The sequence below is a fragment of the Haemaphysalis longicornis genome, unplaced genomic scaffold (assembly GCF_048455015.1).
Source record: "Haemaphysalis longicornis isolate Haplotype H1 unplaced genomic scaffold, Haemaphysalis longicornis Haplotype H1 scaffold_58, whole genome shotgun sequence".
Taxonomy (NCBI): Eukaryota; Metazoa; Arthropoda; class Arachnida; order Ixodida; family Ixodidae; genus Haemaphysalis; species Haemaphysalis longicornis.
The window spans coordinates 1,233,591-1,256,206 of record NW_027526401.1 but is presented as its reverse complement, the minus strand read 5'-3'; the positions used below and the strand labels follow the sequence as shown (position 1 = coordinate 1,256,206).

Sequence of the window (22,616 nt, the reverse complement as noted above, 5' to 3'; positions counted from 1 at the left end):
CACATTACTGCAATGCACAATACTCTATATTAGCGATTGATAGTCTCATGCTAGGCAGTCTGATTCACCTGCTATAGTTATGTTTGGCAGCTGTTTCAAAATTAACCACTATGATTGAACTAATGAGCGGCAATAACAATTTATAGGTGCACTCAAATTAATTTACTTTTCGAGGGAGACGTATATCCTTCGTCGACTTCGCCTTGCACAAAATACGTGACGGTCCCATCGCGACCCAAGAAAGCGCATATGTGTGTTACCTCAACATTCTTCCTAGGCGGTCTCTGTTGACAGACAGATTTCCGGCCGAACCCGCAGGCATTTCAGGCAAAACCGCCTGCAGGTGGGGTGGTCCTGATAATTGGGCGTGAACAGAAGCGGCCGTTTCCGTTCATTGGCGAAGGCACCCAGGGAAGGACAGAATAATTTTTCTTAACGCCCGACCACACGGGTGCCCATCTCACATGAACGAAGTTTACTCCTCCCCCACCTCCTCTGTGCAGGTATATACATGGGCCATATGAGAGCAGAGGTGCAAGTATACGTCATTAAACAACGTCGCTGATCCGCCGAATTTAAGAAATGTGTCATGCAAAGCATCAAATATATTCTCGAAAATTTCAGATTGCGTGTTTCAGCGATCGAAGGAGCATGCACCAATCGCACACACCCATACAGGAGATTTCTGCACCTACATTCGGGATTACCTTTCGGCTTCGCCTTGTCCTCCTCTAGAAAACCACCTTATCGTGCAAATAAAGTTACCATTATTATTATTAGTGGGCGGTTATTTTATCTCTGACTCAAGAAAAAAACGTTCAGTGAAAGTATAACAGCACCCGTAAACAAGAGCGTAGTTATACGCTAGGCATGGTAAAATGGTTCGTACATTTGTTTGTTTTTAATTTACAAATCATATATGCTTAAAAGGAGCCGATGTGCCCAGACATGTTTCGCGTAACATATGACCGGCTGACGGCGAGTTCAAATCGGCAGCAGGCACTACGGACATGTAGAGAAGGTGTCCTTGAAGATAGGCGGCGGCGGCTTTATACCGTATCGTCGGCAGTCTTCGCAAGCGTGTCTTCGCAAGCAACGAAGTGACACAGCAGACACTAAGGCGTGTTAGAGTGAACCTTTGTAAATTAGCCCCACACGACTGACGCTCCTCACAATATACCGAAACTGAATTTGGCGCCTCATCCCGACGTCTTCTTTTTGCTTATAATTTAATTTATTTTTGTTCGTCAAGCATGAATACTTCAAGAAAACTAATAAAAAGCATACAAACTCGTAAAAAAACTCAGTTATTGCCATAAACGTTGCCTAATTTTAGCTTAGGGCCCTAGATTTGTGCCTCATTTTTAAGAATAATTGTTAGCGTAATCTTAAACTACTGATCTGGCAACTACAGCGTGGCATCATGGCGGCATTCGTGTTTAGACACATTTTTGAGCCAGCTTTACCCAACGGTTCTATAAACGTTGAGCTTTACCCGCCTGGTTGGCATCGAGGTGCTCACGCGTTTGTTTACGTAAAACCTAGATGGCGCCACCATACCGTGGCAGTACAAGGGGATATGGGCTGGTCCTCCCTGTTCTGTGGGCTGGTCGTCTTTCGAGGCGAGGGAGGCGCAGAGCAAGATAAAGTTTAAGGAGCGACTTCGTGACATGGAGGACGAAAAATGGGCCGCGAGGGTGTTTAAGTACCTGTATTTGAGGAGCGTGGACACGCGGTGGAGACGGAGGACCAGACAGCTGACCAAGCGGTACGGAAAGTCGGTAGGGGAAAGCGGGGTTTACACAACAGTTAAAAAGCAGGTAAAGGCAGCAGAGACGACGAAGTGGGCACAGAGAATGGAAGCGAAAAAAAACCCTGGAGACTTATAGGGCAGAGAAACGGGAAATTAAGAAGGAGGGATTCTATGGCAATACGAGAGGCAGTGCGTTGCTCTTCGAGGCACGAGCAGGGTGCCTAAGAACCCGGGTATACACGGGTAGCTACAGGCAGCAGGATGAAACGTGTGCATGCTGCGGCAGTGATCGGGAAACTATAGACCATATTGTCAGGAGCTGCACAGAGATACGGCCACCACGGGGTGAGGGGGAAGCGACGCTGGCGGAGGCTTTGGGATTTGGGGCGAGGGGGAACCTCAACTTTAAGGCCATAGAGGTGACGAAGAGGCGACTGGAGTGGTGGTGGAGGAAAAGTAGGGAAGGGATGGGTACGCAGGCGGAGTAATCATGCGGACGAGAATTTAGAACAGCGAGGGGAGAAAATAAGGGGGGTGGGGGCGATTAGTTTAAAACAGAAAAGAGGGAGAGGTGGGAGGGAGGACGCAAATCTATAGGTTAGCTGGGAGTAGGGCAAGTAAACGCAATAACACAGGCAAGTCGGTTGCTGACAACCGACGCCCCGATTTAAAGGGAAAGCCACTAATCATCATCATCATCATCATGCCGTTTTGTGCCTTTGGTTTGTTTTTGACCTTCTTTAACCTGACTTGTTTTTGTTCTGGGAGAAAATAGTTGCCTGAAACATAGTGCTCGCTCGACAAATATGGTCGCGTAAGACACCGCAGCGTCAATCAATCGGCCAGTATCGTCTGAGACGACCCCGAAGCTCCGCAGTTCTTTGCAGCTAAACAAGCATAGTGCGCGCAGTACCAACAGCAGTACGCATCGGGCCTTCTATGTTTACATGTGCTTTCGTAACTTACAGTATTTGTCCCACCATTCTTACGGCTTTAAAAAGAATGTGCCCTACATTTAAGCACAAATAGCTCGTTCAGCAAGCTTATAAACTCTGCCTAATTTGCGTTTGCTTTTGCCGCCCTCCGCCAATCGCAGAGCTGTCTCATGTGACATCATAGGTTCTGTTGCGGGAAATGAGCTAGTGGGTCGTATGGTCATTTCCTTTTTTTCCTAATTATGTAGCTTATTTGAGCGAAGTTTACGTTAAAAGTGCTGTCAGTATGATTCTAACGAGGCAATCTTTTTAATGAACCAAACTTGTGTTTTCTCTTCATGGCTCCTTTAAGCGTCAATTCCATTTAAGCGATTTCCGTTTATCGAGATTATTGGGGGTAATAGATACTCCGCTCAGCGTATAAAATTGCTGTTGAAGGTTTATAATGTAAGGTTTTCAAAATACTTTACTGCAACGACCCCGGGTAATCCGAAAATCAGTTTCTGGGCCACAAAGATTACGTTTGTAAGTACCAGGAGTACACAGGCCAGTCCGTGAAAAAAAAAAAAAAAAGCATCTTTAGGAAAGCTTCGGAAATAGGGCTGTTCCTAGCAACGAAATACGACTCATTATATCCGGTAGGCCCGTGATAACTCAGACTTGAAGGGACCCCAGGATTTTGTTTGAATTATCGGGAGTTTGAATTATCAAAAGTCTTCATAAATATGACTCGGGGCAACATACCAATTTGTTTTGTAATGAAACATTCACATATATTTAGTAATACAATATTCACACACAATACCGAAGTGCTATTCATACATTTAATAAAAATTCACGAATGGATGACTGCTTTGTCTTTGCTTGAGAGTTCAGAACAAAGTTTTCGATGCCAGTAAGAGCAGGTAGTTCATTGCTAGTTTTCTGCACTAGCTGTTGGCGCGCGCGGTTTCGCTTTGGCAAGTGTATTTGTGTCTGTTAGTGATACAAGGATGCAAATGTGCCGCTATAAGCGGCAAATGCGGCAGATATTTTCCGGCAAAGACAAGCAAAAAGTACGAATTATCCGAATTTACGCAATGGAGCAGTTTGAATTAAGAGGCTTTGAAAACGTAGCGGGCCAACCAAAATTTTGAAATTTGTTTAAATTAACCAAAATTTTGAATTATCCGAATTTGAATTATCGCGAGTCTGCTGTAACTGAAAAGTCTGCGAATTCAGGGTAGTATTGGCCACCGGAGCAGCGTACGAATTCTCGAAATAGACAAAGATGACGCTGCAAATATTGACTGGGTAAAATAAGGCCTAGTTGCAAGTAAATTTCTAACGTAATATAAATAATAGGAAAACCTTAAGTAATCCGGAACCCTCAAAATAATAGCCGCAGTGATTATATCAAGAATCGAGCAGCGCTTCCAGTACACTCTATAAGGCGTCAGTCACGCTGGAAACTTGAAGTCATCAGTAGAGCAGCCAGGCGGAACTTGGCTAGTCTGCTCAAGTTTAAATATTGTCACGAAGTGAAGGAGGAAATGAATTTCCTGTAGCAATGAACGTTCATTGGAGCTAACTTGTGCTCCGCAATAAACTTAAAGAAAACACAAGCGGCGTAGAAACAGTCAGCGAAGTGACGTGCACAGCGTCGGCGAATCGAATGCCGCGGTGTTTGGTCTGCGAGCATCGTCCTGCGCTATACTTTCTAGAACCGCCGAATCAGATCGAGAATACTGGCGATCAGAGAACCTTCTGCTGTAGTGACGACAGGGCGGAAGAACCTCTACATAAAATAAGATAGCCTGTGTGGCATACAAAGGAAAGAGGAGAGAACATGCGATTCGCTTCGAGAACAGATAATACAGCCGGGCGCAGCCAGACGCCGGCAACGAAACAAAAAACAATGTATGTTTCGCGGCAATATAGTACTGCGAAGGGAGATTGAGCAGTCCCAAGAAGCGAATCACCAGTGGCTAAGAACCTCCAAGGAAAGGGTTTTCATTAACCGAGAAGAGCAAGGAGGTGCCAACCGTCCATTCTCGTCAAGCAATCCTAAAGGCAAAGATCGCCTTGGGAGAGGTCTAGACGATACGACACGAAGGAAGAAATTTCAGGGAAGCTTGCACTTACCCGCAAGACTTGAATGGCGGAGCTGTTGCAGGTGATAATTGCCAGACCATGGTTAAGTTTCAGTAACACCGTTTATTTGCATAGTTTATTGCATAGTAATCGTCGTCACATGCATCGAAGAGGTCGTCGTCCTCTTAGCGGCGGGTGGTGGATGCAAAGTCGTCCTCAGCACTGTCAACTTCCACCAGCACTTCTTGATGGACTCGAGGAAGCGCTAGCGGAATCTGCAAGTCATCTCGGAAAGGGTTGACACACTCGTAGCCATGTCTCCAATTAACCATAATGGCTTCTAGAGAATGCGTCGGCCGCGGTGACCTCTCCCAAGAAGGGTGCATTTTCCACTTTAGCATTAGCGCTGGAGTGTTTTCTTTCTTTTGCTAAAGCCACTGCGCGAGCCGGGGACTCGGCGGTCGCCGCGAGGTTTCGGCACTGTCGCGTTAATTGCGTATTTCTTTGTTTTTCGTTACTCATAATGTTAGTATACTTGCACCTCAACCGTAACGCAAAGTAGGTAAGGGTTGAGGCATTTGCTTTTTTGGTTTTTTATGAACTCCGAAATAATGGATTATTATCTTGCTGTACCGCGTGTGCTTTGCAACAATAACGCAAAATGTTTTTGGGCTGCAAATTATTTGTCGACGCAGATATTAGCATAGGAAAAATAATTTTCCTGAATTCGGGTGTGAATGTTCGCGAGTAGAAATTAAAAGCGAGTAGAAAGAGAAAAGCTCGTTCCGTTTAATCGCATGCGCCTTCAAAGGACGTCTCACATATCAGACACCTGATTAATTCTAATGTATGAATCTATGTACCAACGCAATTTGTGCAAGTTGCTCAACAGCAAAAAAAAAAAAAAAAAAAAGATCGGGATGTGCCAAGTGCGAACAAGTATCCTGCAAGCGGAAGGAAATAAAAATGCCCTGTGACAAATTGAACAGATGACCCTTTGATGTCGAAAAGGCGGCCCATGGGACCTGAAAGGCTTCCGGAACCGACGTCCCCCAACAACACGTTTCATCCCGTGAAATAGCCAGGGCACCGGGCTGGTCGAGCGGCGCAAGGAGAAGACGATGCGTCCGTAGCAGACGACAAGACGAACACTGGCAAAAGCTAAGTCATTAGCGACGCTGCAGTTGACCCGAGCCTGCTCGATACGTACTAACGCACATTGTTTCACAAGTCGAAAGAAAATTTTACCCGGCTATTTCCTTCGAGTGAGAAATGCGGCACGAGCGCCACGAAAAAAGCACGCGTCCGAGCGGGGCGAGCCCACCCCGGCCCATAAACGAGCCTCGTCCACACGGGGGAACCACAGCGCCTTCCGGCCCGCTTGAGAGTGCGTGCAGACGACAATTACGTTTCTTGGAGCCCATGCTGGGTCGTTTTGTGAGGGCTCCCCTCTTTTTTTTTTTTTTTTACTTCCTGGTTCGGCGAATTTCAACGGCGAAAAGCTGGCCACTTTGGGAAACCGTCGCGAGCGGCTAGACCGTGTGTGAAGGCCCTGGTTCTCGCGCCGTGGGGGAGAGAACAAGAGAGAAGGAATTGTCTTCAAGTCTGCTAAGCCACGTGGTGTCAGTTTTTGGAAACTCGACGCCGTGTCCCGAAATCCTGGCCATGGCACGCGCTCACGAGCTCTCGGCATTTTCTTGGTATTTTTCCCGGCATTGGCAAACTTACGGTAAATCATCGTGCTGGTGCTTCTTGAGCCCATAGAAATTGTCTGTGTTCTTTGAAGGATTCTTTGCTTCAGACGTCGGCCTTTCTATTGCCTGATGCTTGTACTGTGCGCATATGCCTTGTTTTCTTGCCATGTAATTCTGCAGATGGCATTTTCTTCTGGTGTTTCTCTTTCACGTATTTCTTGTTCTGCTGCCCTCTTTTCCTGTAAATGGTACTCCCTTGCATCTGGTGTTCCTCTAGCGCGTCGGTTGTGTTCAGCTTCCCAACGCATTCAATCTGTTCTTTCGGAAGATTTATTCTTCAGAGGAACCTTTGCGTACCATCTGAATATGAAATTCACATTCATCCGTGTTCGCACTCTCTGCACGATGAGTCTTGCGCCATTTTGTTGGTGATGCTGGCTGCTGTCACATGATAATCACTTAAATTCAAACCCGGTCCGGCTTCACAGGAGGTGCAGACATTTCATGCTCTGTGTCCTATTAATCTGCGTGCTGCGAGTCTTTAGTGTCATCTCATTAGTGCAAATCGGGGTATCTTCCCGCTCCTGTGGCCGCACCCGAAAGACACCCCAAATCCGACGTGTGCGGGCTCAAAAGGGCTGAAGCATTTCATGCGTCCATAGTCCCGACTGTTCCGGTAATGCAGGTCTACGGTTAGCAGTATGTGATTGAGTCCTTCGTGCGCAGGCATCTGGCCCACACGTATGCGTCGAGTCACCCGCGCATGAAGGAAGGCGAGTCGTGTGGCGGGGATGCCTTCCGAGACACCGGGGGAATCACCAACGGAGCCGCCTGGTACGCCGTCGCAGGAGGTGCGTATCTTTTGGCCGTTGGTCGCAGCCGGGTAGGGCAAGAAACGCACAAGACATGAGTGCGAGCCCTTATCTCACGTACCTCAGTCTGTTCAAGCAGGGCTAAACAGCCAACAACAGGTTCGCGAATAACACTTTTGCGCTTTATTTAAAAAACGCGAAAAAATTGGCGCAGCGTGCACTAGTGGTGCAAGGCTGGAGAATCAGCGGAGCTGGGGGTCGACCTAGCTTCTTCCGGTTTTGCTAAGTTTTGCTAGGCTTTGCTAAGATTTGTTAGGTTTTGCGATGTTCTTGCTAGGCTAGGCTAAGAGTTGAGGGGTGAGGCCAAGTTCAGCCGGATTTTACAAGGCCGTTCCGGTCAGTCCCCCACACTAACCGCGGATCCCAGGGGGGAAGAAGCTACGTCTACCCCCAGCTCCACTGTTTCTCCAGCTTCTCACCACTATTGCAAGCTGTGCCAATTTTTCTTTTCGTTTTAGTAGCCCAAGAAAGATTATAGCCTTCAAAACGGTATAGTAAGGGGTGCGCATACGCATACGCCCCTTGTGCTCGCACTCGAGCAGGTGTGAAAGCCGGCTTCACTGTTACAATACCCTATCTGCGGTGGTGCACCCTTTACAGGTGGCACTGTTTTTTTTTTTCTTGGTATTTTTTTGCTAATGCCACAGGACCAAGCTCAAGCTTAAACAGCTTCGCTGTTCAAAGGTCACTGTGTCACACCAGCATTGCTTTTTCCGGTTGAGCTTTGAGAATGTTTTGGTATCAAAGGAGGTTGGAAGTTTCATCGATGTGAGTTTTTTTTTAATGCTGATAACTAGTGAGCCATTCTTTTATTTTGAATGGGAGTAACACGGGGTCAACGTTTTCACGTTTTAGGCGAAGGTTATATGACTATGGTGCCATATATTTTTCATGCCCGCGAATGAAAACTTCCAAGGCTTCACGTGTCTTCGAAGCTCAAGGCTGGTGTGTGCGTTAATTAGCACTTGGTCGCCACCAAGTCGCACGCCATTCAAAACATACATTAAGCTTATGTCTCATCTCTTTTACACGTATCTTGAGTAGATTAGTTAATAATATGCACAGTTTTCAAGGTCAAACATGACTTCGACCTGAAGGTTATTGGTCCCATCACTTGAGCATTTCGAGTAAATTAGTTAATTATAGGCACCGTTTTCAATATTAATAAAGTCAAAGTAAAAGTGTGTGCGCTTATGTCTTTCTTAAGTATGACCTCCGTCAACGCTCAAATGAAACAGCATTTGCTCATACGTTTCACCTAAATTATCACCTCTATGTCGTGCACATCAACCTTTAGTGAAATGACTCATGATTTCTTTTTTTGTTTTGTTTTCATGGCGCCGTTGGTGCGGAATTTTGGGGTTAAAATGTTGATGTCGAAATCGAGGCCTCTTTTTTCTCTTTAGTAAGGCTCGTGTTCTTACACCGCACATCGCAGGAATGCAGGACTTCAACTACCTTGGTTCGAACGACTTCGAGATTACGGTTGAACTCGGCTGTCGCAAGTTCCCGATGGCCTACGAGCTCCAGAAAGAGTGGGAGGACAACAAGCAGGCGCTTGTCAATTTCCTTTGGCAAGTACGTACGTGCGACGCTCTTGTTGCGGCACAAAAAATAAAGCAATGGTCCACACTCGTGTGTGGACCTGTTTACTAAGAACCTCGCAAATCCTAATCAACGTCTCTCAGGCTCATGTTTCACACATTATGGCCTGTTCTCGCTGAAACGTCGTTTTCATGTGTCAGCGCATTTATTTCAATAGGCGGTTCGTTTATTATAGCGCGTAGACTGCCCCCTTCATATATGAGAGAAGAGACGCAAAAACTCCATATTGACTATGGCCCCAGAGGAAAAGGCCGCCAGCTTTTGCAGGCGGGAACCGTTGTCACCAGCAGAGTGTCGCAGCTACTTGGTGTCGCTGACATCGAGTAGTGATTGTTCCTTTCCAAAGTCGGCTCCGAGGAAAGGTATGCTAGGTATGCTAGCAGATGCTAGCATGCTAGCAGATAAGTATGCTATCAGATAAGTATGCTATTTCATCTGAATCCTGAAGGGCCCTCGGTGCGAACGAGGCGAAATACAAACAAAACATTCGGTATGATGTGTTTCGTCGGCCAGACGCTAAGCCACTCATGTTCTAAACACCAATCTTGAAATGTATCGAAAATTGGTTTTAAAAAAGCACTAAGAGTGACATACTATACCTCTAATACGTCAACACTTCTGACGGATGTGGGAGATATTCATAATCTGTGTTGCAGCCCGAAGCACACACTCGAAAGACATGGGCACAATGTTGTAACATGAGGACTAGACTTGGAAGTAGCGGTGTGCGAATAGTGATTGTTGCTTTCGAAGGGTATGAGAAGTGAATAAGGATTTGGTTCAGATCGTTCCGAATCGAAGCGGATATTGAGCGATTTACAGTACGAATTTCTGAAACTGTGTGTGTGTGTGTGTGTGTGTGTGTGTGATGTGAGAGAGAGAGAGAGAGAGAGAGAGAGAGAGAGAGAGAGAGAGAGAGAGAGAGAGAGAGAGAGAGAGAGAGAGGAGAGAGAGAGAGAGAGAGAGAGAGAGAGAGAGAGAGAGAGAGAGAGAGAGAGAGAGATATTCGCCGCCATGCTACTCGGCGGTGAAAGGAGCAGAGTTGCATACAAGAAACTTTTAAGTTTTTTTTACTGGAAATTTAGTTTATACAGCATGCTTAAATAACTGGCCCGTAACTGCAGAAAAATACTGGGCTCCTATAAAAAGGTTAGCAAAATTCTCCTGTTGCACTAGCACAAAAGCGCTATCCTACTGCTTTTGGCTTCATTTATGGTGCTATATTTTATATAGGCCATTTTTTGTCTTATGTGGTGAGATCGACTGCAACTGTTTCAGTGCACTAGTGTAGTTATGGTATAGCTACGTACTCTGACAACCTGTGGGAATAACACAGTTTTTTTATGAAAAAGAAATGTAAATGGCAGTTTTATGAAGTTCCATCTCATCTCCAGGAAGGAAACTCGGAGTATGAGGCAATGCAACGGATGAAAAATTAGCTTTGTTTATAAACCCTTTCAGGCAAGCCTTCATGGGGTTGGTATCATCCTTCCTTTACGCACCTCTGCTTGTGGGTCTCGTTCCCCGTGCTAACAGCACATATGTGCTGTTAGTACACGGGAAGACACCCGCGAAATTTCTATTAATTTATTAGCGAAATTTACTAATTTATGCACTTGTATTAGGCATGAAATGTCCTTCGCACAACCTATACTCAAGATTTTTGTGTGTGCGGTGCAGTTAAATTTTGAAAGTAAAATTTTACTTTCAAAAATTACTTGCACCTAATTTCATTCCTAATACAAGCGCATAAATTAGTTCAGGCGAAAATCGACACAACTACATGATAATAAAGGTGCAGGGTTGGTCGGTGGGGTGAGCAAACCCGCTTCGCCTGGGCGCAGTGCCAACGCCCTTTTATTAATAAGCCTAATAATCGTTTCTGGGAGTGCAAAGCCAGGCAAGATTACCGTCTTTTTGCTGTGCTATGCATAAAAAAGAAGCATTGCAGGTAAGAGAAAACATCAACTTCGCGCATCATTTGATTAGGAAACCGAGTACTATGTCAGTACGAAGATAAGCTTCCTTGACTTGGGGGTGTTGACCCGGGCAGCTTTAGCGCGGCCACGTTATCGCGATGCCAAAAGACAAGCGCGAGGGTCGAGTTGGCCCAATGCCAAGGTGGTAGGACTAGGGAGCGCACCCCAAGAGCGCCTTCCTTTTGCCGTTTAGCCGCACGTCACTGGTGCATTGCGGGACAGCCCGTTGCTGCTAGTGGGGAAAGTCAAGTGCATGTTTGCGGCGGTCGGCCGTAAGCGCTCAAAGTGCAATATATCCAGTGCTCAGCTAGTTCTAACTCATTGCTGATTGATTGTAGGGTTTAACGCGCCGACGCAGCGCGGGCGATGAGGCGCGCCGTAGTGGAGGGCTCCGGATTAATTTTGACCACCTGGGGATCTTTAGCGTGTGCCGAAATGCCGTACACACGGGCGTTTTTGCTTTTCGCCTCCATCAGAAAAGCGTCCGCCGCGGCCGGGAATCGAACCCGCGCCCTCGTGCTCAGCAGCACAACGCCTTAGCCACTGAGCCACCGCGGCGGATAGTTCTCATTGCAAAGAATATATTTTGTATGTTTTTTTTAGCGGGGTATTTCTTGTTTTTAACAAGGCATTATTTGATGTGTCCGAGTTTTTTTTTTTTCTCTCTTTTTGGATTTTCGAACTTGGAAATATTTTTGAAATTTGAATTGTGCTATTCCATGAGAAGCCTAATCGAATATTTCGTTATCCGCTTCAGTATTCGAAAGTTTCTATTTTTTGCACACCCCCATACTTGGAAGCCCTCGTATTTAAAATATTACGAATTTCATTAATTCGAACTTCCGGTTTATTCGAACTGACGCTGCGGTCTCGGCGAAGTTATGTGCATTTAAATAGCTTTCGTTAAATCGAACAAATTTTCAGGCCCCTTTGAGTTCGAATGAATGAGATTGGACTGTATAAGCACCCCTTTCTAATCTGCGCCATCATCCTCTTTTTATGCTGCCCTATTCTTCTCATTAGCCCTAAATACCAGGTTTATTTTTTTAGTCCAAGCACGTGAAGCCCAGCTGATTTTTTTTTTCTTCAGCATATCCAGCGTGGGTGACACTCCTGTTACCTAAGCTAAAATCCTACCTCACATGATGCGATTGTTATGATGCGATTATTTCTATCAACGCAGGTTACGGGCACATGAGCCAAAGCTAACCTAAGGTGACGTAACTGAACTAGTCTGTCGAGGCTATACATTTCTGCTCGCACGCAGAATCCGTGTGACATTTTCATGGTATGTCCTACAGTAATGATGCAGCATTTTCAAGATGGGCATTTTTTGTAGATTCGCCAAGCCTTCTTTTTTTAGAGTGAACTTCAGAAAGTACATATTGTACAGTTGGCGTTTATGGTTTCAAGAAAATGGCTACGTTTTTGTTTACAGGCGCACATTGGAATCAAGGGTCTGGTCACTGACAGTTTATCGGGTGAGCCAATCGTCGACGCGGACGTGGAAGTAACGAACGTCACCGACGGAGAGCCCAGGCTGATCCGTCACAACGTCCTCACCAGTGAGTGCGCAAGTGGCACCGTAACTAGAGCTCATGATGATCCTGACGACTTCGTTCATACGGGGCGTCGAGCAGTGTCCCTGTAGAGTTGTGGGTGACTTAAAGACTTGCTTGTTGTCTATATAAACTCGGAGCTTTCCACTATGGTGGCATCTACACAGTCATTCAGTCAACTTGGAACAAGAATTAAAATAAGAAATGTGGAATTTTTGAACAACTAAGTAAATAAATATAATTATTCGAGGTGGCGTGGACTATCCCTTCACGTGTTTACATTTTTTGCTAGTTTAAAAAATTGTTTAAGGTAAAGGACGAACGTTTTAGCGTGGGTAATGTTGAAATTTTGCAATAACAAAATTGGAGGGCATCGAAACAAACATTGAAGGCAAAGGCCTCTAGGCTTTTTGTTGTGTTTGAAATTTTTTTTGGAAACATTATCTTACTTTTAAATGCCAGTGGTTTTATTTAAACTAGTTTGTTCATAAAGCAAATTAAATATAGGCCAGGTGGTTAATACCACACTGAATGAATATTCATTACTTTGGCACCGCAAAATTTAAAAGTAATATTGTTTTATCCAAGGTACATAAGACATCCTGTATGACCGCAATGCTGCTGCGTGATCATGAAACACCGGGATGAAGTATTACTGCACGTACATATGGTGGAGGCTTTCGAAGTGCACTCGATGTCTTTGTCAAATTGCTCAGCAACCGCAGAACCAGAGGGTGATTATTTCATGCTTTTTTCTCTTTTTGTCTCGTTAATTACCTCAAGACATAGCAGCGCGTTTGCGACACTGCACTTTGGGTAGCTGATATATTTAGGCAGGTGGCAGGGGGAACGTGTAGTAATCCAGGGGACATTCTCATCTGGTTAATGTTTAAGCCACATTGTGTCAGAGTTAATTTGCAAGTGCTAGGCGCGAAAGCAATACAGCACTTGTACATGAGAATATTGGCTTGCACCCTGTTGAAAAGCCAGTGTTCTTTGTCGGCCCTGTGTTGGAATGAACATTAGACTCACTGCTTAGCACATTTTTCTTCAGTTCTTTTCAACTCTTACGTTTAACCCTACTTTTCGTGACGATTATGCCCAATCGCTGGGTACACAAAGAAAGGAATGTGCTTCTTCCTACTTCCGAAGTCCAAACAGGCGTAGTCAATGTGGTGCGACCTAAATGTTTTGTCGTGCAAGGCATCAGCCTCGCAACAGCTCTAGCAGTAGCACCAAAAGCACAACACAGTATGGTGGGAGTAACATAATGAAGATTGTAGATGCCATTACAATCCGCTTGAGCAACATAAAATGGTTGAGGTGTGGAAACATTTGAATTCTAAGTGTAATTTAAGTCATGATGTAACAATTCTGTTTGACCTTAAAATAGATACATTGTATACTAGTGTGCGAACAATTCGAAACACCGAATACGGATCTCACAGTCTTGAGTCATGACACTGCCCTAAACAATGCCTTCTGTTTTGTTTACTTATTTGTTTTGTTGCCAGCGTCTGGCCACGCCCGGCTGCCTTATCTGTTTCTTTGATAGACCACGGCTGGCATAAGCAATTACTTTTTCGGAGCCGTTCTGCTTCTGGACGAGGACAGCACCCAAGCCTATATGTCACTGGAGTCTGGTTGCATTTCTGTCTCGACGAGGAGATGGGGCTGAGCTGAATTTATGTCTATCCTAGAATTACAGAAATTGTATTGAGGTACCTGGTAATTTAATCTATACAGAGGACAAGTTACTGGTTGTTAAGGCAGGTGGCGAAATGTGAAGTCACGCCAACAAAATATAAGCCACAGAAATTCGCAGCCACTGGTGATTCTGCATAACAAAATGCGTCTGACCATCAGTTTCCCAGCTCGGCCTAGTTGTGCGCATTCGTCTCTACTTGACTGAGTATGGTTGATTAGTGAAAAAGACTGATTTTCCGCACTGACATGGTGCAACCACTTCTGGTTTTTCTCCCTAAAACGCAGGCACTAAAAGTAGGGGTGGGTGCTTACAATAAAGGCCTGTTTGCATTTCGTAGTTCTGTGTGTGTTTTTGCGTGTGTGTGCGCGTGCGTCTGCGTGTGTGCGTGCGTGCGTGCGTGCGCAGGTGTGTGTGTGTGTGCGTGTGTGTGTGTGTGTGTGTGTGTGTGTGTGTGTGTGTGTGTGTGTGTGTGTGTGTGTGTGTGTGTGTGTGTGTGTGAGAGAGAGAGAGAGAGAGAGAGAGAGAGAGAGAGAGAGAGAGAGAGAGAGAGAGAGAGAGAGAGAGAGAGAGAGAGAGAGAGAGAGAGAGAGAGAGAGAGAGAGAGAGAGAGAGAGAGAGTATGGTCCTCAAAAAGTAGGTACGGCAGCTTAGAATTAAGGGTGCCTCAATCGGCGTAAATGCTGAACTCTGTGTACTAGACAAAAAGAATGGGTACTGCAGGCGTCAAGTATTTTCCCATGATGATGAGGCAGCACCTCGCCTCTCCGACTGATCTCGTTGTGGAGAGGGAAGAGACACATTCTGTTCCCTGTGTGCAGGCGAGAATGGCGAATACTGGCGGCTGCTGATCCCCGGCACGTACGACGTGCGAGTCTACCGGGACGGCTACCTACCCGAAAAGAAGAGAGTCGTCGTTGAGGAAAGGCCTCGCAAGGAGGCGCAGCGTGTGGACTTCCACCTCAAGCCAGTTGCCGCCAGAGCTATGGTGAGCTTTCACTCCTACTTCTTATTTGCATTCCATGTAATAGAACGAAATTAGGTGCTGGAGGAACGAAAGATGCACAAAGTAAACGGGACACGATGCCTCTCCGTGGTTCCTTCGTTCCTCCTGCGCTTAATTTCTCCATGACTGACCAACTCTCCCAAGAAACCACAATCGTGGGGCATGACTGTGATGAAGCGTACCGACATTTTTACCGCCGTTTGAACCCTGGGCTGTGCGGTGAATGACGTCTAACAGATTGATTCAATTTTGTGGCACACACACAGGGCCCAGCAACTCAGCCCACGATAAAAATGAAGGAAACTAGCAAAGTGAATAAGAATAATTTATTAACCAAAAACATTGCATATATACGCTCGTGATGCAAAAATATATCTAAATTGGCTATGGATACTATCAATAGTTCTACGATGGCGCATTAGTCTTTTTTTTTTACTTGCCCTGCCCGTTGCATGCAGTGCTCGTGATCCCATGCGCCTGTGTGTATCCTCCGAGAAACGCAACGAGGCTTACATCTGCTCTAACGATAGTATACCATCTCTTCACGCCCTCCCTTCCCCTAAGCAGTATGAGAGAATGAAAGCTTTTCCAAAATTTCACTTAGTGCTAGGCCGTAGGAGTTTTGAACCGAACATGGCAAATTCTATACACTAAACGAAAATATAGTTTTCGCCCATGTTTCATATTCCGGCAAGTTGTCGTACATGCATTTTCTTTGGTCGTCACAATGGAGGTTCATTGACGGAAACACCATGCATAGTTTTTTGTCATAGTAAATAAATAATCTACTGGCTTCAACACTTTGATTCGATGACACTGTCCAGTGCTAGTGTCATGTTTTAGCCGGACTTCAAGTTCCAGGAACACATAGTTCACTTGTGAAGGGCAAAAGATGCTTTAATTTTCTTAATGGACCCTGTCCATTCAAAGAGTACTCCAACTTCATGATAATAATTTGAAGACATTCGAACAAATTTCAATATTATACGGGAAAGCTGATTCAGAGGCTATTATGGGTAAGTTTGATTGCATTCAGCATGTTTTTTCAGTAGTGTTTACGTTGTTTCTTCAGCTTTTCCTTGACTTTTAGATTGTTCCTGTATGGTTGCGCTGCAGTGGCCACTTTGGTCGGCGGTTTACCAGAAACGAACACTTCCCTTTTCTTCACAACCACTCCAAAGTACCATTCATGTCTTTAACATAGCTTACTACCATAACACTTGCTGGCCGCCGTTTTAAGAAAGTAATAAATCGATATTTTATGATGGCCAGTTATTGATAGTGCTATAGTGATAGTTCATTGATGCCAGAATATTGATTGGTAATAGAAGATTGAACAGCCTAATTAACTGCCGATAGTATCGATTGTTTGTGTATAGCTTTCCACATATGAACACAGGAGTATTGCAACATATTCACGGGTTTGCAAATGTGTTTGTACTAAGGGTATGTGGACAGTGATTTTTTGCTTTTGAAGTGAATACGGAGCGAATAAGGATTTTGTTTGAATAATTTCAAATTCAAGTAAATATTTTCGAATCGAAGCAGCTATTTAGTGATTTCAGATAACGAAACTGAAATTTATAATTTGTGATACATGCTTCAGTAACTAACCTGTAAAAAAATAAAGGGTTCATTCAAAAGGGATCCCAATTTTTTCTGTCGAACAAAACAAACACAGAACATTTATTCTGCTGCTTTTTGCTTTATTTGTGATATTATAGTGCATATGCGACAGCTTTCAAATAATGTGGTGACCGCAACCTCAAGTGCTTGTAAGTGTTAGTGTAATTATGGTATAATGTATATTCTGACAGGCTATGGGATTGAAAAAATTCCCATATAAAAAATCAATGTAAATAGCACTTCCATAAACTTTAATGTCAACTCTAGGAGAAAAACTCTGCTTATGGGTCAACGCAAAGCATGAAAAATTAGCCTGATTTATAAAGCCTATCAGGCAGGCCCTCACAGAGTGATGGTATCATTACCGCTTTCCAACATTCTGCTCACGGGTCCTTTTCTGTGTGGTAGCGACCCCAAAACACATGCGCTGCACGCAGAAGAATCTTAAATGTGGATTCTTCGAAGGTAATTTTATACCTAATATAAACGTCTAGAAGTAGTGGAGACCGAAATTAAGGCAAGTGGGATTTTTTATCTGGGTATTAAGCTGGAATTTTTTATCTGGAAAGTTTTGACTGGGGCAGCTTAAGGGCGACCGCGTTATCGGGATGCAAAAAGGGAAGCTTGAGGGTGGAGTCGGCCCAATGCTAACGTCATTAAAGACGCTCCCAAAAGCGCTTTCGTCTTGGTGCTTAGCCGTACGTCACCGGTAAATTGCGGGAAAGCCCACTGCCGCTAGCGGAGAAAGCCGGTGCATGTTTGCGGACGTCGATCGTACGCGCTCAAAGTATAATACTTCCGGTTTCCAAATAGTTCTAGCACGTTGCAAAGAATGTGTTTTGCAAGTGCTTTAGCCCGGCATCCCTGGTTTTCAACTATAGGCATAAGTTTATGTTTCAGAGCTTATTTAATCTGCCGACTTCCGTTTTCTAACTTCGAAATGTTCCAAAAAATACCAGAAAATTTCAAAAAGTGCTATTATATTCGAAATAGAATTGATTATTGTGTTATTCACTTTGATATTCGAAGGCTTTGACTATTCGCACGCTCCTAGTTCGTACAGCTGCAATTTGTCAGTGATCGTAACGGAATCTTCGACCTATTATGGGCTACGTTGTATCAAGGCTCGGTGACAATCGTATAGGTAAAAGGGAGGCACACTGTTTCCCGAGTACGGTTAGAAATTAGACGAAAAGAAAACGAAGTTCGTCGCTGCTCAAACTTTCTGCGCGTGATTTGTAAAGCATCGCTGCTACAATCTGAAAGTTTGTTCCCTAAAGGTAACCTCTTCGCTCTGACAGCAGGCGTGTCAGGGAGCAACCTTTACAGGACACGCGTTGTTTGGATGATGCGTCGGCGAAAAGAAAAAAAAAACAGAAACAAAGGAGAAGCACGAGCATCGGCAGAAACACCAAACAACAACGTGGCGACGACTTAGTGCGCTTTTCTGGAACCTACGTCCAACAGCTATACTGTTTGCCAGATAGTGGACCGAAAGGCGAACTACACGGCCGGGGTGCCCGGCAAGCGCTTACGAGTACCGAGCATGCATAGCATGGGAAACAGCGTTTATTACTACTGCTTGAAATGTTCATTCGCAATATTCTACCTTCTACCCACTGTATCTCAAGGTCACGTTTTTGCACTTTTGCCATTTTTGCGGACCGAACATGTGGCTGCCTAGCCCTTGACTAGCTGGCTCCAAAGCTGGCGAGTGGACCACGCTTCGCACGGAAGCCATTCACAACGCGTACGGTATTGGAATATCTCTATTTCTAAGGACCCAGTAGCTAAGTTTTTCCGCTGACATACTGGAGCACTTAGGTTAGATTTAAGCCATTGCTGTGGCTTCCCACTTGATGGGAGTATACAGAGGGTGCCAGCGTACAGAATATTTTGTGAACACTAATTAAAGGAATAAGGAGGCACTCCTCGCGTTTTTTCGGCCAGTAGAATTCACGGTAACGTATAACAAAGCAAGTGGACGAGGGGGAAAAAGTTGTCGGCTGGGCACTTTGTTCGTCAGTCTCTCTGTACAGTCCATTTTGCGTTTCACGTTACGATTGAACCCGCAACTAGCCCCATGCTCCCCCTTGGTAGGAAAATCCCAAAGTAGTTAATTTGAGGGAATCAGCAGCATTTATGAAAATTTTGATGGGAATATATATATATATATATATATATATATATATATATATATATATATATATATATATATATATATATATATATATATATATATATATATATGGTAAGCAGAGACAAAGACACACGAGAAAAATATTCAAAAAATAAAAGTTTACTGACGTTCCAGGCAGAGGACTTCGTTTCTTCAGAGCACAGAATAAGTTGGTTTCAGGGTTATATATTTAGAGAATGCAGCAAGGGCGAGGACAGGGCAAGGGAAGGGAGAGTTTGTACAATGGGATCATGGTTGGTGGGCCGCGGAAAAAAATGAGAAAAGTGGAAGAGCGAAAAGAAGATAACAAGAAATCACAGCCACGCGGTACGAACATGCGAAAAAAGACGGGGAATTACCTTGTTAAAATTTTTTTTCGTTGTTTCTTTTTTTCGTTCTTTTTTCGGTGTTTTGTACTAGTGTACTAGTACTAGTACTTGTACTAGTGAACGCCTTTTATTTGATATTTTTACTACGACCACAACAGTGCGGAATTTTGGGGTGAATATGGGCCGGACAGGAGATTTTTCCAAATTGGACAAATGCTTTCTCGCACATTTCTTATTTTTTTTAGTGTCAATATATTTTTCAAGAACTGTCCACAATGATGAAATTCAGTAAAAAAATGCTTGATTGGCTGAGAGAGTGTGCTTTTACGTGTTAAAATAGTTTGAAAATGCGCAATATCGTGTATTTTCTGAATGACGTAACGAGTGCAAGAAAAAAAAATTCCCCCGCACCTCCCCGAAGGGAATCGTGCAGAAATGCGAATGCATTGGGTGCACCGATGAGTGTGTTGCGAGTAATGGCGTAATTAATGACGAGAGTGTGAACGTAATCATCTATTCATCAGCACCTGTTTGTGTTATCGTTGTACCTGACGGCCACAATCACTGCCTTGTGATCGCTAAAGTGCACGGTCAAAGGGTCTTTGAGAAGCATACGCGCGTCACAGTTTCGTGTAAAGACCAGATCAATGCAACTCCCGTGAGTGGGAGTGGGGCACGTGTCGAAGCCGGCAGAGAGACAATGCATAGAGTGCCTGGTCTGCATGTACTCGACCAGCCACTCGCCACTCTTCTTGCGCACGTCAACGTTGAAGTCGCCAACCAAGACTATGGGGTCAGAGGGTTTGGAGCGCACGCGCACACTTTCCATAGCCGCGTCCAGCTGCGCGGCAACGGCGTCTCGAGCGAGGTTGGGCGCGAGGTACACGGTCACCACAAAGACTCCGTCTCCGGTGTAGGCAAGGGTGTACAAGTCCTTGTACGGAGACGTGTCTCGAACGGGAGACGGGGCAACGGCGTGCGATATCAAGTTCCCATACACGTTAGACACGAGACTAACACCGCAGTACTCGCCGTCCTTGCCGCTTCGAGCAAACTAGTACAGCTCGCTTCAAGCGCATGCGTTCGGCATTGAGCGCGGAGAGATAACACCTGCGGGCGCACGCCGACGGAGCACGACAACCCCCGACTAAGAAATGCATTCGCATTTACGACGACGACGACGACGACGAAGGCAGAACTACGAGGCGCGCGCTCACGTGCGCTCGCGCTGGAGGAATGCAGGCGCACGCCGCTCGATGGACGCGAGACAACCCCCGACTAATAAATGCATTCGCATTTAAAAGCAAACATGTTTATAGTATGCGGCACAGGGCAGCTCAGTGCCTGAACATGATGTCCACGAAAATGGTGTCGATTGAAAAGAGTGATTTCTTAATGGTTTTTTTGCACACCTAAATTTATTCTCTAAACCCTGGAGATAAAAGGGAGGCTACAAAAATAAATATTTTTTTTTGGACAATGATACTTTGAAGGAGCGTTGGGGGCCATGCAAGGATGAGCCACAATTTTTACTGAAGAAATCTGTGATCGCCGACATTACGGCTTGGACGTTTGGCATGGAGTGATCCGGCTGGTAGCACCTTCGAAAATCTGTGCATGCAATTCTTGCGGCTATTCTTCAAATGTAATGTCTGCACTGACACTGTTCTTCTCCGCGCAGGAGATGCTGCTGGAGTCTGAAGCCTACATGGACGGGAGCCAGGAACAAAGGCTGCCAGTGAAGCGATTCCAGCCCATGTGAACAAGGGTCTTGCCCCACATAGCACGTGCGAAGCCAAAGATTTGTCCGAACATTACATATTTAACGGTTATATGCTTGCAGAATTGTAAAATGCCACCTAGTGCGCGACTGGGCCCAGTGAAGAAATGCGGAATGATTGAAGAGCTCTCAAAACATATCAGAACAACCTCCAGGGCTTAGTAACCCAGTCCAACAACAACCATTGCCGCTGCACAAAACAGCACATTCAGAAAAAAAAATACTATTAAAAAAACGCAAAAGGTGGCAGCGTGAAATGATGGGCACGAACACTTGGATGTGGTTTGTCCCGCGATAAAAAACATAAACACTGCGCATCGCAGTCGTGTGCATGACCAATGGACTTTGTTGAACTTTTGAGGCGGCCAAGAAATGCTTTGAGCATGTGACTTAATAGATGTTTCTCCTGAGGGATGTGTATATATTCTAATAAGCCACCTCCTATCGTAGTTTGAGACCTCGGTTTTTTGAACCAATTGAAAAATAATTCGAAAAATTGAGTTGCCTACATCAGAACAAATGATGCCGACAATATGTGCTCACGAATAAAGAAAATTAAAACAAGTAAACGTTCCAACACTTCAGGATGTGTTTTCACTTCTGTGCAGTGGCTGAACCTGAATACAACCGTGCTACTTTTCTTCCTAACTTATTTGCAGTAATTTTAACGTTTAGAATTGGGGAAAGCCTTGCTTCGTCGGGAGCGGAAAGCACTGTGGGGTCGACGTTCGCGCATGAGCTGGCCGGAACGTGCGCTTAACATTTCGGGGTTCCCAGCTATTATAATGCGAAAAACACTGGTCAATTATGTTGATAAAAGATCAACATTGCTGCGTAAAACTCGAACCAGAGTCCTCTGGAATGCTAACAGAGCACAAAACCCTGGGCCACCAAAGCTTTTTTTTTTTTGTCTTTATTGTGGACCATTAAATCCCGACGTTTCTAGCTGACGAAAGGCGAATCTGGTGAAAGGACCGTGACCTTTGACTTCGCAACATTCGTTAGAGACATGTACTGATCGAGTAGTACAGGACAAACTTGAGCCTGGTAAATCGACCAGTAGCAGTAGTACGGCCCTGCTAATAGAGGGGCTAAAAGGGCCGATGAGCCAAGCCTCTCAGCCATATAGTAACCGAAACAGGTAGAAAATGATAATGATGATGATGATGATGATAAGACACATGCCCACCAGTGGACACGTGGAGCTGTAGGCACCAACCGTACAACGCGCTACCTTCTACGCAACACTTGTTCTACGAATTTCATTGAGGCCGTGCATGCGGTGATGGACTCTGAACCGTCTGTATGAATAGCAGCCGTGAAACATGACGGCGCATGCAATACCGGCATAATCGTTCCACAGTGCAACACTGATGCTTTCGCATTAGCTACATCATAAGGGAAGCTTAGGTATTCTAGAATTTTTTTCAGAAGCAGGTCCCCAAGAAAATTTCATGAGGTGCGAAACAGCGCCAGAAAAAAAAAAAAAAAAAAAATTCCCGGGCCATCTCAACTAACGTG

General features: G+C 44.9%; 1 protein-coding gene across 1 annotated transcript in view; it reads left to right on the top strand.

The window, feature by feature from the left end:
- The window catches only part of LOC144140992 (carboxypeptidase E-like), a 36,501-nt gene extending 14,824 nt beyond the window's left edge, over nt 1-21,677 (top strand). Inside the window, exons 4-8 of the mRNA XM_077672478.1 lie at nt 7,182-7,306; nt 8,766-8,905; nt 12,350-12,476; nt 14,997-15,163; nt 20,997-21,677. Coding sequence (XP_077528604.1) covers nt 7,182-7,306; nt 8,766-8,905; nt 12,350-12,476; nt 14,997-15,163; nt 20,997-21,077 — 640 coding nt within the window. The 3' untranslated portion in view covers nt 21,078-21,677. The remainder of the gene's footprint in view (nt 1-7,181; nt 7,307-8,765; nt 8,906-12,349; nt 12,477-14,996; nt 15,164-20,996) is intronic.
- The last annotated feature ends 939 nt before the right edge of the window (nt 21,678-22,616 follow it).